The sequence below is a fragment of the Phyllostomus discolor genome, chromosome 5 (genome assembly GCF_004126475.2).
Source record: "Phyllostomus discolor isolate MPI-MPIP mPhyDis1 chromosome 5, mPhyDis1.pri.v3, whole genome shotgun sequence".
Lineage (NCBI taxonomy): Eukaryota > Metazoa > Chordata > Mammalia > Chiroptera > Phyllostomidae > Phyllostomus > Phyllostomus discolor.
The window spans coordinates 27,985,634-28,001,942 of record NC_040907.2 but is presented as its reverse complement, the minus strand read 5'-3'; the positions used below and the strand labels follow the sequence as shown (position 1 = coordinate 28,001,942).

The window sequence follows — 16,309 nt, the reverse complement described above, 5'->3', positions numbered from 1 at the left end:
CTCCCAGCTCTTGTTTGGCAGATCAGGTAGTCATGGCTCTGTTAGACTGTGAGTTTCCCCAGACCGGGTCCATGGCTTTAGCTTCACCACGAGACACAGCTGGAGAGGTGGGTTAACAAAGGAGGAAGAGCCATGAGCAAGGCCCATCCCGGACACCTTCAGAATCCAGGGCCCAGGAGAGCATGGTACCCGAGAACACCCTACCCCTTGGAAAGCTCATCCCTGAATACCCAGCCAGCACCTCCTCCTGCGCCAGCCAGCACCTCCTCCTGCGCCAGCCAGCCTTGTCCAGTGGCGTGCATGCCCGTTAGCATGTGGGACCCCACTGCAGCCCCGAGGCGCAGTCGAGGCAGGAATTGCTGTTATCCATTTTCTAGGTTGGGCAACTGATGCTCAGGGAGCTAAACCCACTCAGAGGTGCTCACAGAGCAGAAGCTGGAGCCCGGGCCTCTTGTCCCTGACTGCTCCTGATACCCCACACAGCTGCAGTCCCCAGGAGCACCGTGGGAACTGGAGTCACCCAACAGCCCTGTGAATGTGGGTGAGGGAGGGGTGGGCAGTGCCCAGCTATGCGGAGCCAGGGCTGTGGGTCCTGCTTGCATCTTCCTAGTTAAGCTTGTAGGGACCTCACTGGCTTTCGCAGAGCCAGAGATGCCCAGGCTGTGGACCAGTCGCAGTAACTCTCTCTTCTCTTTTGTGTCTGTGTGTGTTTCCGTGTGTACGTTTTTGTCACGTAGAAGACCGTGAGCTCCCCTCCACGGCTGTCGATCTCCAACACAGGGCTAAAGGGGAGGAGAGGCAGACAGAGCCTCCTGCGGCCTCCAGCGTGGCTCCTCTCGTGCCGGGACCAGGGATGACTGGGCCACGCACACAGACGTCTCTGGCCTTCAGCAGTTCGTGTAGCACACCGGGGACTCGTGGGGGGCCACTTGTCACTGCCAACTGAGACAACATGATGGCAACACTGACGTCCTTCATGACGCTGCCACAACAGACATTCAGGCAGAAAGTGCTGGCGCATTTTCTGTCTGCAAAGTAAAGGGCCATGCCTCACCGAAGTGACTAGCTCAAGCCCTGATGACTTGTTCTGAGTCCACTCACGGCCAGTGACACTTGCAAAAAACCCCCAAAGCCGTCTTGGGTTTGGCCTCCTCCGCTCTTGACCCATGTGGCCAAAGCCAGACGCCTTCTCGGGACACTCGGATTACCCATAAATGCAGCCTGCCCTGACCCTCCCTCAATAGTATCTGAAGTCTCTGTGGAGGTCATGGATCCTGAACAAAGTGTCAAGGGCACCAAGAAGGCTGAGGGAAGTCCCCGGAAGCGGCTGACCAAAGGAGAGGCTGTTCAGGCCAGCGTCTCGGCAGGTGCACCGTACCCAGGCAGCAGCACAGCGGCCGCCCCCGAAGGCCCCGTGCAAGAGCTCCTAGCCCCACAGCCCTTCCCAGGCCCCTCGCCGGTCCTTAGGGAAGGCTCTCAGGAGAAAGCAGGCCAGCAGCAGAAGCCCTCCAAGAGGCCCTCCATCGAAGCCTCCGTCCACATCTCGCAGCTTCCGCAGCACCCTCTGACACCAGCATTCATGTCGCCTGGCAAACCTGAGCACCTCCTGGAGGGGTCCACGTGGCAGCTGGTCGACCCCATGAGACCTGGACCCTCAAGCTCCTTCCTGAGCCCTGGGCTCCATCCTCAGGGCCAGCTCCTCCCTACCCATGCCTCCATCATCCCCCCAGAAGACCTGCCTGGCATCCCCAAAGTCTTCGTGCCCCGTCCCTCCCAGGTTCCCGTGAAGCCCACGGAGGAGGCACACAAGAAGGAGAGGAAACCCCAGAAACCGGGCAAGTACATCTGCCAGTACTGCAGCCGGCCCTGCGCCAAGCCCAGCGTGCTCCAGAAACACATCCGCTCACACACGGGCGAGAGGCCCTACCCCTGCGGCCCCTGTGGCTTCTCCTTCAAGACCAAGAGTAACCTCTACAAGCACAGGAAGTCCCATGCCCACCGCATCAAAGCCGGCCTGGCCTCGGGAGTGGGCAGCGAGATGTACCCCCCGGGGCTGGAGATGGAGAGGATCCCAGGGGAAGAGTTTGAGGAGCCCACCGAGGGAGAAAGCACCGATTCGGAGGAGGAAACGGGCACCACGTCTGCCCACCACACGGAGCTCTCCCCTAGGCCCAAGCACCCCCTCCTGTCCAGCGGTCTGTACAGCTCTGGGAGCCAGGGCTCTAGCCACGAGCGCTGTTCCTTGTCCCAGTCCAGCTCAGCCCAGTCGCTCGAGGACCCCACCCCGTTCGCGGAACCCTCATCCGAACACCCCCTGAGCCATAAACCTGAAGACACCCACACCATAAAGCAGAAGTTGGCCCTCCGCTTGAGCGAGAGGAAAAAGGTGATCGACGAGCAGGCGTTCCTGAGCCCGGGCAGCAAAGGCAGTACCGAGTCCGGGTACTTCTCCCGCTCGGAGAGCGCCGAGCAGCAGGCCAGCCCCCCGAACACCAGCGCCAGGTCCTACGCCGAGATCATCTTCGGCAAGTGCGGGCGGATCGGGCAGCGGGCCGCCATGCTGACGGCCACCTCCACCCAGCCCCTGCTGCCGCTGTCCACCGAAGACAAGCCCAGCCTGGTGCCTTTGTCTGTGCCCCGGACGCAGGTCATCGAGCACATCACCAAGCTCATCACCATCAACGAGGCCGTGGTGGACACCAGCGAGATAGACAGCGTGAAGCCCAGGAGGAGCTCGCTGTCGCGGCGCAGCAGCATGGAGTCGCCCAAATCCAGCCTCTACCGGGAGCCCCTGCCATCCCATGGCGAGAAGACCAAGCCCGAACAATCACCGCTGAGCCTCCAGCACCCGCCCAGCACCACCCCCCCTGTGCCTCTGCTGAGAAGCCACTCAATGCCTTCTGCGCCCTGCACGCTCGGCACCCCCCACCACACTTTCCGCGGTAGCTACTCCTTCGATGACCACATCGCCGACTCCGAAGCCCTGGGCCGCAGCAGCCAAGTGTTTACCTCCCACCCCCGGACGCTCAAGCGCCAGCCGGCCATTGAACTCCCTCTGGGAGGGGAGTTCTGTTCCGAGGAGGCAGGGCCCAGTGGCAAGGACACGGCCCCCAAACCCGCAGAGGAGCCGGAACCCAAGGAAAGTGAACTCACCAAAAAGACCAAGAAGGGCTTGAAAACAAAAGGGGTCATCTATGAATGTAACACCTGTGGTGCTCGGTACAAGAAAAGGGACAACTACGAAGCCCACAAGAAATACTACTGCTCGGAGCTTCAGATCACCAAGCCCGTGTCTGCAGGTGCTCACGTGTCCCTGGAAGCCGAGAAGAGTCAGGCCGAGCATGAGCCCTGGTCCCAGATGATGCACTATAAACTGGGGAACACCTTGGAGCTCACTCCGCTGAGGAAGAGGAGGAAAGAGAAGAGCCTCGGGGACGAGGAGGAGCCACCTGCCTTCGAGTCAACAAAAACACAGTTCGGAGGCCCCAGGCCGTCCGACGCTGCCCGGAGTGTTCCCCCAGAGTCCGCCAAGTCACCAGCAGAACCAAGTAAATCAGCGCCCTCCCTGGAGGGGCCCTCGGGCTTCCAGCCAAGGACGCCCAAGCCGGGGCCCAGTTCAGAGTCAGGAAAGGAGAGGAGAGCAACGTCCAAAGAAATTTCTGTCATCCAGCACACCAGCTCCTTCGAGAAGTCAGATTCTCTGGAGCAGCCCAGCGGCTTGGAGGGGGAAGACAAGTCTCTGGCCCCCGCCCCGTTCTCATCGCCCCCACCCACCCCGCATGGACGCCCGGCTCACTCCCTGCAGCCCAAGCTGGTCCGCCAGCCCAACATTCAGGTTCCTGAGATCCTGGTGACCGAGGAGCCCGACCGGCAGGACACAGAGCCCGAGCCGCCCCCTAAGGAGCCCGAGAAGACAGAGGAGTTCCAGTGGCCCCAGCGCAGCCAGACTCTTGCCCAGCTCCCGGCTGAGAAGCTGCCACCCAAAAAGAAGAGACTGCGCCTGGCGGAGGTGGCCCAGTCGTCGGGGGAGTCCAGCTTCGAGTCGTCTGTGCCTCTGTCCCGCAGCCCCAGCCAGGAGAGCAGTGTCTCTCTGAGCGGGTCCAGCCGGTCCGCCTCCTTTGAGAGGGATGATCACGGAAGAGCGGAGGCCCCTGGGCCCTCGTCCGACACGCGCCCCAAACCCACAGGCACGCACATGCTGACCGTCCCCAGCCACCACCCTCACGCCCGGGAGATGCGGAGGTCCGCCTCCGAGCAGAGCCCCAACGTCTCCCACGCTGCCCACATGACGGAGAGGCGCAGCAAATCCTTCGACTGCGGCAGCTTGTCCCTGGCAGGCCCCGCCGCCCCGGCGCTGGCGGCTCCCGCGGCCCCAGCGGCCCCCCCAGAGAGGAGAAAATGCTTTTTGGTGAGACAGGCCTCTCTGAGCAGGTTTCCAGAAACAGAGCTGGAGGCCACCCCCAAGGGAAGACAGGAGAGTGAGGACCCAAAACCCTCATCCAGTAAAACTTTGGCCAAAAGCTCACTGCCCCAGATTTCCTCAGCGGCCACCTCACACGGTGGGCACATGGGAGGCAAGAGCCAGGTGCAGGACAGACCGCCGCTGGGGTCCACGCCGCCCTACACAGAAGCCCTGCAGGTGTTCCCCCGCCCCGGTGCCCAGCTCCCCCTGCATGAGAAGCCGTGCCTGCCCCCGCCTGTCTCCCTCTTCTCCTTCCAGCACCTCCTGCAGCATGAGCCCGGGCAGTCTTCAGACTTCTTCTCCACCCAGGCCATGTCCAGCCTCCTCTCCTCACCCTACTCCATGCCCCCCGTTCCTCCCTCTTTATTTCAAGCCCCGCCACTTCCTCTCCAACCTACTGTTTTGCACCCAGGCCAGCTCCACGTACCCCAGCTCCTGCCTCACCCGGCCAGCATCCCCTTCCGGCAGCCCCCTTCGTTTCTGCCCATGCCCTACCCGTCCTCCTCAGCACTCTCTCCTGGGTTTTACCTGCCTCTGCAATCCCAGTTTGCCCTTCAGCTCCCCGGCGATGTGGAAAGCCGTCTGCCGCAGATCAAAACCAGCCCGGCCCCACTGGCCACGGGAACGGCCGGCCTCTCCCCCAGCACAGAGTACAGCAGTGACATCCAGCTGCCCCCGGTGGCTCCCGCAGCCAGCTCCTCTGCGCCCACGTCAGCCCCTCCGCTGGCCCTGCCCGCCTGCCCAGATGCCATGGTGTCCCTGGTTGTGCCAGTCCGAATTCAGACCAACATGCCGTCCTACGGGAGCGCCATGTACACCACCCTGTCCCAGATCCTGGTCACCCAGTCCCAAGGCAGCTCGGCGACCGTAGCTCTTCCCAAGTTCAAGGAGCCCTCGTGCAAAGGGACGGCAGTGTGTGGGGCAGACATGCATGAGGCCGGGCCCGGGCCGGCAGGGCTAAGTGAGGAGCTGAGCCGAGGCTTCCAGACTCCATACCTGCGAGTGCCTGTGACAGTACCCGACAGAAAAGGCACTCCCCTGTCCTCGGAGAGTGTCTTGAGCCTGGAGGGGAGTTCTTCCACAGTTGGGGGAAGCAAACGTGTGCTTTCGCCGGCTGGCAGCCTTGAACTTACTATGGAAACCCAGCAGCAAAAACGGGTGAAGGAAGAGGAGGCTTCCAAGGCAGATGAGAAACTAGAACTGGTAAAACCGTGCAGTGTGGTGCTTACCAGCCCTGAGGATGGCAAAAGGCCAGAGAGACCCCCCTTGGGCAGCCAGGGCCAGGGCAGGAGGGAGCCAGAGTTGCTGTCCAGCCTGCCCACAGATCCATCTGACCCAAAGGAAATTCCTCCCCTTCCTCATCCCACACGACCCCACGTGACAGCTCTGGGCTCAGAGGCTTCGAAAGAGCATGCACAGCCCTCTGGCAAACCTCACCGAAGAGGGCTGCCCCCTCTGAGTGTGAAGAAAGAAGATTCCAAGGAACAACCTGACCTCCCTTCACTGGCACCTTCCAGCTCCCAGCTTCCTCTGTCAGAAACGTCCCCCAAACCAGCCAAGTCTCAAGAAGGTACGGACTCAAAGAAGGTACTGCAGTTCCCCAGCCTCCACACAACCACTAATGTCAGTTGGTGCTATTTAAACTACATTAAGCCAAATCACATCCAGCACGCAGATAGGAGGTCCTCTGTTTACGCTGGTTGGTGCATAAGTTTGTACAACCCCAACCTTCCGGGGGTTTCCACTAAAGCTGCTTTGTCCCTCCTGAGGTCTAAGCAGAAGGTGAGCAAAGAGACATACACCATGGCCACAGCTCCGCATCCTGAGACGGGAAGGCTCGTGCCATCCAGCTCCCGCAAGCCCCGCATGACAGAGGTAAGTTCGGTCTTAGTTTTCCTCTCCCCTTGATTTTTTAAAAAAACCTTGTCTGAGCTTTTAAGGCCACAGTCTCCTCAGGTTCCACCTGCAAAACTAGAGCCGGAGGAGTGGGCGGATTTCCTCTCTGTCGGCTGGATCGGTCACCTTACGGGGAAACATTCATTGGTTTCCTTTGTCAGTGCGTCCCTCACACCATTGGAATAGATACATGTCAGTAAAATGAGCTTTGAAGTGATCCTGCTTTCCCATTGGCTGCTATTGTAAAATGAGACACACGCCCTCAGCAAGGAAAAGCAAAAAACAAAAAACATCTCCAAAAGGCTGTTTGGAAAACTTGGCCTACAGCAGTGTTAGGACTTTATACCATTCCATCTTATGATTCTTCCTGCCCTGTTAGTCTTTTCCTGCTTTCCTTCTTCTTACACCTGCTGTTTCCGTTCTCTGGTACCCCTGGAAATCTCATTTCCAGAGATTCTTTTCTGTGAGTAGGAGAGCAGATAGAGCTGGGCTGCAATATCCCTCTTTACCAGCAGGTGGCAATGCCACTCACAGCGTGACCTAGCTATGCTGTGTGTAGCACCGGCCCAACTAAAGGCTCACATGTACTCTTCCGTTGCCTTGGACCCAAGGCTGCATCAGGGACTATATAGAATCAACAGGTCCCTGCAGGTTCGAGAAGTTTAAAATTTGGAAAATGACACCTCCATGACAAGGCCAGCCTGCGGATTCAGGCCATGATGTATGATACCGACTTGGCGTTTGTGGACTAACAGTCAGTCAGTCGGTTGAGCAGCCTCACTGTGCCAGGTGCTGTGCTCGGCCTTCAGACCCAGCCAACTCCCCCTGGGGTGGGGGGGGCAGGACCACCTCCATTCTACAGATGAGGGAACTGAGAATCAGAGGGTGAGAGAAGGCAAGGTCCCACGGCACATTTTTGGCACACCCAGACCTGTCTGACTCCAAAAACTCTATTTTTCTTCTTTTACTCATTTAAGGAAAGAAAGCCTTCAAGTGATTCTTCAGACTGGGTGCTTTGACCAAATCAGGCATTAATCTCCTGAACTAAATTCACATTACAGGCAAATGAACAAAACCGTGTTCTCGAACTCTCCTCTAGTCACTTCCTCCTCTGTTCTGTGCGTTCAACTTGTCCTTAGCTCAGCTGCACATTCTTCACAGAATTGTTTCCCGAGTTTTTTCTGTAAATATCCTTGTCAGCCTACTGACACCCCTAAACAAGATCTCCGCTTCTGCAATAAACAGCATTACTGGTTCAGTCTCCGGTGTGGCTCACCGACTACAGAGCATCCCCAGGTGCTGTTGTAGTTACGCTCATACTTATAGCGACTTGTGCACCTGACATGGCACACGGGTGCTGTGCTACACTTTACCTTTACCCCCACAACCACCTGGTACCCCATGGCCACTCTGTGAGTGAGAAGGCAAAGGACATGGAAGTTGGGTAGGTGGCACCTGGCTGCACAGTAAGTGGCAGAGCCCAAGGTCAAAACCAGCTCTCACTCCAGAGCCCTCCCAGATGCTCTGGACTGCCTCTCCGTTGTAATGACTGCATACTTAAAAGGCCATTTAATGAGAAGAAAGAGTTAATTTGGCTTAATTTGGTTTGGCAGTCATTGCTTTGAAATTTGAAATTCTTAAAATGAGCCAAAACCTGCAAACTTTTTCTTGGAATGATGCCAGTTGGCTTCCCGGCGTGCTCCGTACAAGCACACAGTGGCCCATGTGCCGCCAGAACTCAGGTTCCCTGGCTCTCAACCAGTGACCTTGCTGCTTGGCCCCAGCACCTCCTTGTCGGGGCAGGTGTGGTGGCGGGCACAGGGGACTGCAATTCTTAGACTGTCCCAGCACCAGGACACACAGTTGTTTCTCCTGCTGGCCGAGAGCAGTGCAGTGTCTCATGACCTTCGTGACAGTGGCATGAAGTAGGATGAGAATCTCATTTCCAGCACTGCTGGCTCCAGCCACTAGCCCAGCATCGCTGCTCCCTATCCATGGGCGCACCCACCCCCTGCTGCCATCAGGGGGTCTAAAAGACACTCTCTCATGGAGCCAGCTCTCCCCACTGAGGCCTGTGCAGAGAATAGGTTCCCTCAGACAAACAGCCCAGAGCCTGCCCACCCTCAGGGGCACGCGCATCAGTGGGCCGGCACAGCCTCTGTGTGCCTGGCTCTGGGAGGTCTCATTGGTTGGGGCTCTCAGGAAGCCTGTGTTCTGCTCCCAGCAATGCCCTTACCCTGCTGGGTAACCTTGACTCTCGGATCTGTAAAACAGAATTGGACGGGTTAATCTCCACGGGTGGAGTCTTGTTGTGGGCACTGGCCTGACCCGGGAGACCAAGATGAGGCCCCGTCCCCAGCAGCTCCCTGACCAGTGCAGAAGAAAGAGCAAACACAGCTCTCATGGGAAGGCCCAGTCTTCCCCTGCGAAAGCCCTGGTCCCAGTTTTGACACCAACTAACCACGTGCCTTTGAATAGGGGCCTTTACCTCTAAGGGGGTCAGCTTCCTTCTTTCGGTGAAGTGAGGTCACAGCACCTCTCCACAGGCTAGCATGGAGATGAAGTGAACCATGATTGGGTGTGAGCATGCAATGCCATTGAAGGCATCGTTCCATTACGACCATGTAACCAGCAATGATTTTGTCCCTCCTGCGGTGGGCCAGGTTCACCTCCCTTCGCTGGTTTCCCCGGAAGGCCAGAAAGATATAGCTAGAGTGGAGAAGGAAGAAGAGAAGCGAGGGAAGCCGGAGGAGGACACTCCTGCCTCCAAGAGAGGGGAGCCGGCGAGGATCAAAATCTTCGAAGGAGGGTAAGAATCCTGTTCGGTTTGCAATGTCTGCTTCCCATGGAGGAAGAGCTCATGCCCAGCCAGTAGGCTGGGTTCAGCCCATCTGTGTTCAGAGGTGGTAAGCGTCTCAACCGGCAGGGTCGTGCCCAAGGACCCTGGGGTTCCAGCCGTGCCTTCCAGCAGCAGACGCCACCATTGTGGGATGCACAGACCACCTCTGTTTCACAGCACGAGGCTCCTTGGTGGGGGCAGGGACACTGGCAGCTGTGGGTGAGCTGATCTGGGTCCCCATCCAGCCCCTCACCCCTCAGGAGCTGGTGGGTTTCCAGTCCTACACTGGGCTGGACAGCGACTCCCCCAGGCTCTCTCCAGACCTCCGTTTACCTTGGTGTGTGCTCCCAAAGTCACTTCTGTCTGCCCAAGCAGCCACCTGGGCATGCCCGCTGTCCCACAGGGGACTCGTGTTCTGCCCACGAGGCTGTTTGCAGGGCCAATAGCTAGTCGACATGGCCAGCTGTGTACACCTGTCTCCATCCCGACTGGCCAGGGTCCAGGCCTCATTGGGTGGTAAATACTTACTGGAATCTCACCCCTGGATTCTCACCTCCGCGCTTGTCCTTGGGAACCTAACAATGTAAACATCTCAGAACTCATGACAGTGGGTCCTCCGGGCTCCAGGGGACGCCTTGTTTCAGGTTCGCTTTGTGACAGTGTCGTGCAAGCTGTGTTCTGTGTGGCCCTGTGTTTGCTCCCAGGGACATTGGTGTCAGGTCCCGTGCTGTCTGTCTCAGGGTCCTGTGTCTGTGTCCCCAGTGTTATCAACGCAGCCTTCCTCCTTCCCTGTCCTGAGGGACAACGGCACGAAGGAACACCAACCTCCCAAGGACGGCGGGCCCCGTCCACATGAGCTGCCCCTGGGCCTGCAGCTCCCCAGCCTCTGTGGGTGCCCAGCTCACACGGTCAGAGTGGGAGGTGCCAGGCTCCTCTGCAAGGGTGGGGAGAGCAGAAGCCGCCACGCTGCCCAAGGCCACCGGTGGGCCCCCTCCAGTGGGCCCCCTCCAGTGGGCCCCCTCCAGTGGCCCTGAGCAGCAGGGACTGTCTGGAGAAGGGGTGTTTGGAAATGAAACTTGGGGAGCTGGGTGCTCTCAGTGATGGGGAGGGGGTCCGGGATGGCGAACACCCTGAAGCAGCAGCAACACCGGCACCCCCGGCTGGGGGAGAAGCCGCCTGCCCAGAGTTCCAATAGCAGCTCCACTGAGAAACACTGGACTGAAGGGTTTTCAAAATACAGCCCGAGCCTCTTTGCCTGTGGGGACTGACCGGTTTCCTCCCCTCTATTTGGTTAGAGCGCCCTCGTGTGGCCCTGTGTCCCCAGATCATTGGGTCCTTTAAAGGCCATGTAAGAATTCACCAATTGGTCCACCTGGACTTGCCGTCTTCCCTCTTGCTTCAGACTGTCCCTGGGGCCCAGGGGGTGCTGGTGTGTGTGATGAGGTTTGCTTCTGCCCCGAGAGAAAACAACCTCCAAATGTCTGGTTCCCAGGTGGCTCCCTGCTGCCTCCTTCTCTGGGAAACCTGGGCTCCAGGAGGGCAGCTGGCAGGAACCTCTCCCATCCCGGTTGGCTCACAGCTCTAGCTACTGGCTGGAGTCTCGGCCACATGGTCTGCCTTCAGCTGAAAGGTGAGAAGTTGTGCCCGAGTCCCCTTCTCTTCCCACAGTCTGGGCATCGGTCGCCACTCCTCCCCGCCCCGCGCTGGCCCCATCCAGGCTGTCACTTAGTCCCACCTGCTGTGCTTCAGAATCTCCCTCTCTTTCAAGGTCACTAACCTGTGCCCTTTAAGAGCAGCTCTCCCGCTCGCCTCTGTTCCCCTCAGACCGTCTGCCCTCTCTCCAGCGGTCTCCTCACCTGCGGAAGCGGGTAACCACACACTGTCTAGATCATCAGAGGATTCTGTGCGACTCGTGAAAAGGCCGGAGTTCGTGGGCGCTGGGGAATCTTACTACTGTGACATCCGTCTCTCCTGTCTCCCTTCAGGATAACTCACTCTGTTCTGTCCCCTGGGGAAAGTGTCCTTCCACTCTCAGCTGGCCACAACCCGGTTTGAGCACTCTGGGGGAGTACGTGGTGTCGCCGGTCAGCCCTCTGCTCCCACAGCCCCTGTCCTGTCCGGGCCCCAGGGTGCCTCCCACCCCCGCTTCCAGTGGCCCCTTTACATGTATGGCTCACCTGGGGCCAGGATCACCCCCAGGAGTGTTTGGGAAGGTGGGGTGAGGGTTTTTGTAGTTATCGCGTGACGAGGGGCATGTCTGGCACTTCATGGATGGGCCGGGCAAACAGCCATCCGTGCACAGAACCACCTGCCGCCCACCCCCCACGTGCCAGCACTCAGAGACACTCAGTAAATCCTTCGGTCACGCCCATCTGAGGTCACCAGTGTTTCACCTTAGACTCGTTTATTCCTTTTTCCTTTCTTGCTTTTTTTTTTTTCAACATGGCAAGTGTCTATGTGTCACTCCCGTGCGTGTTTGACAGGGGTGCACAGTGCCTTTCTGTTCCTTGGAGCCACCGAGAGGTCCGGGCCGACAGAGGCTGAGGGAAGAAGAAGGGGAAGTGGTGGATTGTGTGCGGGGTGCTAAAGCTTCCGTCCCAAGGCTCCTGCTCCACTCCGTGGGCCAGGGCAAGCCACGGGGCCTCTCCCGCCTCCCAGGGAGTGGGGAAGCGCAGGCGGCCCTTCCGTGTGCGGGGACACCCGGGGAGACTCGCAGCAAGCGCGCACTGCTCCGGCAGGCTTCACGCACAGCTGCAGCCTGCTGTCTTCACTCAGCAGTGTTTCTGAGATGTCTCCACGCTGACCCACATGTTACAGATCTAATTCTTGGTGAAGAGACACAGAGTGGATGCTGCACGAGTCCAACATCGTGAGTCTTTTTATCGCTCGTCAGCTGCTCACTTGTCCCCTTGCTCCTTCTTGACCTTCCACCCAGCAATTGATCAACTGAGTGATCCATCAAGAAGGAGCCATTGATTCGGTGCCTTATGGGTGCTCTGTGCCAGGGGTGTCACGAGCCTGAGGCGTGGACTGCTGGTGTTGAGATGCTTACAGCAGGAAGGGACCCCGCTGGGCTGCAGGAGTCAGGGACAGCGTCCTGGAGGGGGCGGGGCAGGGCCTGGGAGGCTGGGTGAGACTCAGGCAGGTGGGGAGGAGAGGTCGGTTGGTCAGCAGTCTGGGTGGAATGGGGACGGACTCCTGTACCTGGCCCTTTGGACTGATTTCTCCCAGCCTTGAGAGATCGCCTTTGTCAGTGTGATTCATCTCCTTGTCACTGTGCCAAGGACACTAAATCAGGGTCTCCAGCGAGGACCTCACTCCAGGCTATGGAGCCTTGCTTCTCATGCCTGCTGGGCACCTCTGACTGGGAGACTCAGAGCGTCTCAAACTCGGCATGTGCCCTCCAAGTCCTCCACTTGCCACCAACAGCACCTTTGTCCACGTCTAGAGCTCAGGCGGTGCACCCAGCTCTTCGTACTCAAAATTGTAGTGTTGTCTTGGATGCCTTACTCTCCCTGATCCTTCCCCTTCCACTGGGTCTGCAAATACTGATGTCCACACAAAGTAGTCCGTGACTCAGGTGTGGTTTCTCTTCAGGGTGCTGGCCTTCCTCTCTCTAGGGCCCCGTGTTGGTGCCATTGGGTGTCTTTGATCATGGTTCTGCCGGTCACTCCTCTGCTCCAGTATCTTCTGTGGCTGCCTTACCTCCAGGATCCGATGGGAACAGCCCGATCTTCCTGGTGCCCCACAGTCTGACCCACCCTTGTGGTGCATCCCTTCCGGGCCTGCTGAGGTCCGTCCACTGCCAAATCCTACACAGCCTTCAAAGGGCAGTGGTCGACCCTCTCCTCTGGCCAACCTCCCAGGTCCTTCCACACCCCCTAATTTTTCGTGTTACTTTTAGATTAATGCTGGTGCTGAAATCCAATCCTGTCTCCCCCCCACATCACCTCTTGACTTGGAGCTGAGGGCCATGCTCTGTTCTCACTCCGTGTCAATTCCTATTTGTCGAATTGATTTCCCGGCACACGCCCTGTCTGCATTCCCCGTCCCGTCCTCACCTGGACAAAGCCTGCATTTTCCGGGCAGCTTCTGGGTGTGCCCGCTCAGGAATGCGCTGGCTCTCTCGCCCAGCACCTGTGCATTTGCCTTGGTCATTCTACAAGAGCTCCTTTGTTAAGGAATGTTGTTTGCACATGTACAAAGTTATATTGTTCGTTGAAGGTGATGCTATATTGTCCTAACTCAAGTTCATTCGTTGCAAAGGAAGATGGGCACTCAGTTCGAAGGGCTGGTGTGGACGAGGAAGAGATTAAAATTGATAGGAACTACCTGGCTTCCGAAAGTGGTCATCCAAGCCCAGCTAGGAGATGCAAGGTGCTGGGTTAGGGACAGGTAGGCCAGGCCCAGCTAGGGTGGGTTGGGTTTAGAGTGGCAGCCCAGCCTCAACTCAGGACTGGAATACAGGGCAGGGGAGCAGAAGCCCAGATGCGGGCTGGGCCAGTGAGGGTGGGGTGGCATGACTCATGGGCAGGGGGCTGCCCAGACCGCCACCCCTAAGACCCACAGCCTTTAGCAGAGAGAGTCTGGGCCAGGCCTGCAGACTGCGGGTCACTGGTCTTTCCAGAGGGCACTGGGCGCATCTCCTCTCACCCTCCCCACACACCCCAACACGTCACTACAGCCGCTGCCCCCTGCAACCCGTTCAGCTCAGTACACCCAAGCCTCGGGCCTCCCACCCTCAGCACGCTTCTTGGGCAGAGGGCCCGCATCACCTCAGCAGCTGCTCTTACCCAGGCCAGCGGTGACCTCCACTGCCCTGCAGAGCTCCGAGGTCAGTGCTCGCTCCCACTCTTTCCTGACCTGCCTGCAGCACTGGACACAGGCGGTCCCTGCCCCCGCCCTGTTATGCTCCGTCCCCGTGGTTTGCAGGGCTGCTGGAAATCTTTCCTGACCTCTGCCTCCTTTGCTGGTGGCACTCTCTCGAGTCTTCAGTGATTCCACCTCATCTTCTGGTCTCTGAACCTCAGGGCCCTCAGGGCCTAGCACCTGGGCCTCCCCTCTTCCCTGTCTAAGGGGGCCCCATAGACCATCTACGGGCGGATGACTCCCAGAGTCAGGTCTCCACTGGACTCCCCCCAGGTGCCCAGACACCTGTGCGGTGAGGCACCTGGGCGTCCGGCGCGCACGGCACAGCAGATGCCGAAGCATGAGGATGACTCACGGGGCTTTGCTGCATTTGTTAAAGAAATTATTTTGAGGGTTTACTTAGTTCAAGTCTTGTTCCACTTGAAGGAGTTATTTTTTAACAGGTGTGTTTTTCTGTCTTGTGTACTTTAAAAATAGTCGAATTTATTTTGGTTCATGTCTAAGAGTTTACGCACTATATTTGGCACATGTTTTATGGTGCGTCTGTATTTTTAAATGTGAGTGTGTGTTTACGAAATAGCAGCTTGGAGGGAACCTTTAACTTTTAAAATGTGAGGTCCATTTCTTTTCTAATAACTGTTTTCAAGCCTGTTTCTTCTTGGGCTTTGAAACCTACAAGTGTGTTATATTTCTGATCCCAAGCCTCTAGACTTCCCCTCTGTCTAGTCCCATTTCACTGGGAACGTCAGACCAAGGAGGATGCTGAATTTGTGTTTGCTAATACTTGCTACCTCTGAGTATGTATCAGGGAAAAAATTGATGAAATTACGAGTGAAACACATAGAGATAAGTTGGAGCTGTTGGGATTGGTATAAAGAACAAACCCCCCCGGAAGCCACTTAAAATCCAAACTGGAACAAAGCACCAGGTAGCGCTGAGGGGCTGGTGGTGAAAGTTGTGACGTGTGTGACAGGCAGAGAAGCCGTGAATGTCACCACACACTTGCTCAGTGTCTCTGGGAAAGTCTTTAAGTGGCCAAAGGCGGGGGAGGAGACATCTTTTGAGAGTGAGAAACAAACTATGTATTCTAGTTCTGCACAGACCGCTTTATTTTTCCAGATATTCAGGCCCTGACCTGTTCTGTCTCACGTCTATCAGCAAAGCTGTTCCTGTGAACTCAGCCCGTGAGCCTTATCCAGAATGTGCCCATTTTCCCCACCTGCTGGGTCAGGCCAAAGGCACCTTGCATCTGGGTGGTCCCAGGGCCCTCCTGTAATCTCCCGCACCCGTCCTTTCCCGCCACACTGTATCCTCACTCAGCAACCAGAGTGACCGTGTTGCGTGTCAGCAGACCCTGCCACTCCTGCTCTGCACCCTCCACGGCCCTCAAGTGGCCTGCTGGAGCTGCTGTCGGCTCCTGTCTGACCTCAGCCCGCCTCTCCTCCCCTCGGCCCCTGCACTCCAGTCGGCGGCCTCCTGGCTCCTTGTCAGACAAGTTTCTGCCCCGGGGCCTTTGCACTTGCTGTGCCCTCTGCCGGGAACTCTTTTTCCAAGGAGCCCCATGGCTCCCTCACACCCTTCAGTGAGGCCTTTCCCGACCGTCCACCCACTTGTATCCTCCTCTGGAATGCCTGGCCCCCCTCCCTGCTTTGTTTCTTTCATGCATTACTAGTTTGTCTCTGTCCTCCACCAGAATGTAAGCTCTGGTGAGAGGGCAGGAACTGTGTTCTGTTCATTGCTATTTCCCCACTGCCGGGAGTGGTGCCCGGCACAAAGGCAGTGCTAAAGGGTGTTTATTAAATAGAGGGATCTGCTCAACATGATCAGGACTCACTGAGACCTCAGGGGAGGGGGCAGGTCTCTGAGCTCAGCAGCTCTTACAGTCCGAGGGCAGGATCGAGGCTCTGGGTCTCCGGAAGGAGCGAGGACGCAGAGTCAGGGCTGAACCAGGCTGGGCAGGACCAACCCGATCCCCTGGGGTCAGGCTTGGTGTGGGGAAGGTGAAGTCAGGTGGTTTCAGTGATGGGGCAAGTGTCAGGGGTTGGGAGCCAAGGCCATTTATGTGCCCTAGGGGGCTGGACAGGAGGTCCTATGCACCTGGTTCCGGATAGGGGCTGCTCTTCTTCCTGGGTGAGTCCCAACTGCCCGGGCCCTGTTCTCTTCCTGAGAGAGACCCAGTCTCTAGATCTGTCTGTAACTCTCGGGCTTCTCCCGGGAGGTGCCGCCACGCTGCTCTGTGTGTG

General features: G+C 57.9%; 1 protein-coding gene across 3 annotated transcripts in view; it reads left to right on the top strand.

The window, feature by feature from the left end:
- HIVEP3 (HIVEP zinc finger 3) overlaps positions 1–16,309 on the top strand; it is a 424,903-nt gene that overhangs the window by 374,719 nt on the left and 33,875 nt on the right. For all 3 annotated transcript variants that reach the window (XM_036025860.1, XM_036025861.1, XM_028513009.2), the window contains 2 exons: positions 738–6,337; positions 9,022–9,167. In XM_036025860.1, coding sequence (XP_035881753.1) covers positions 1,268–6,337; positions 9,022–9,167 — 5,216 coding nt within the window. In that variant the 5' untranslated portion in view covers positions 738–1,267. The remainder of the gene's footprint in view (positions 1–737; positions 6,338–9,021; positions 9,168–16,309) is intronic.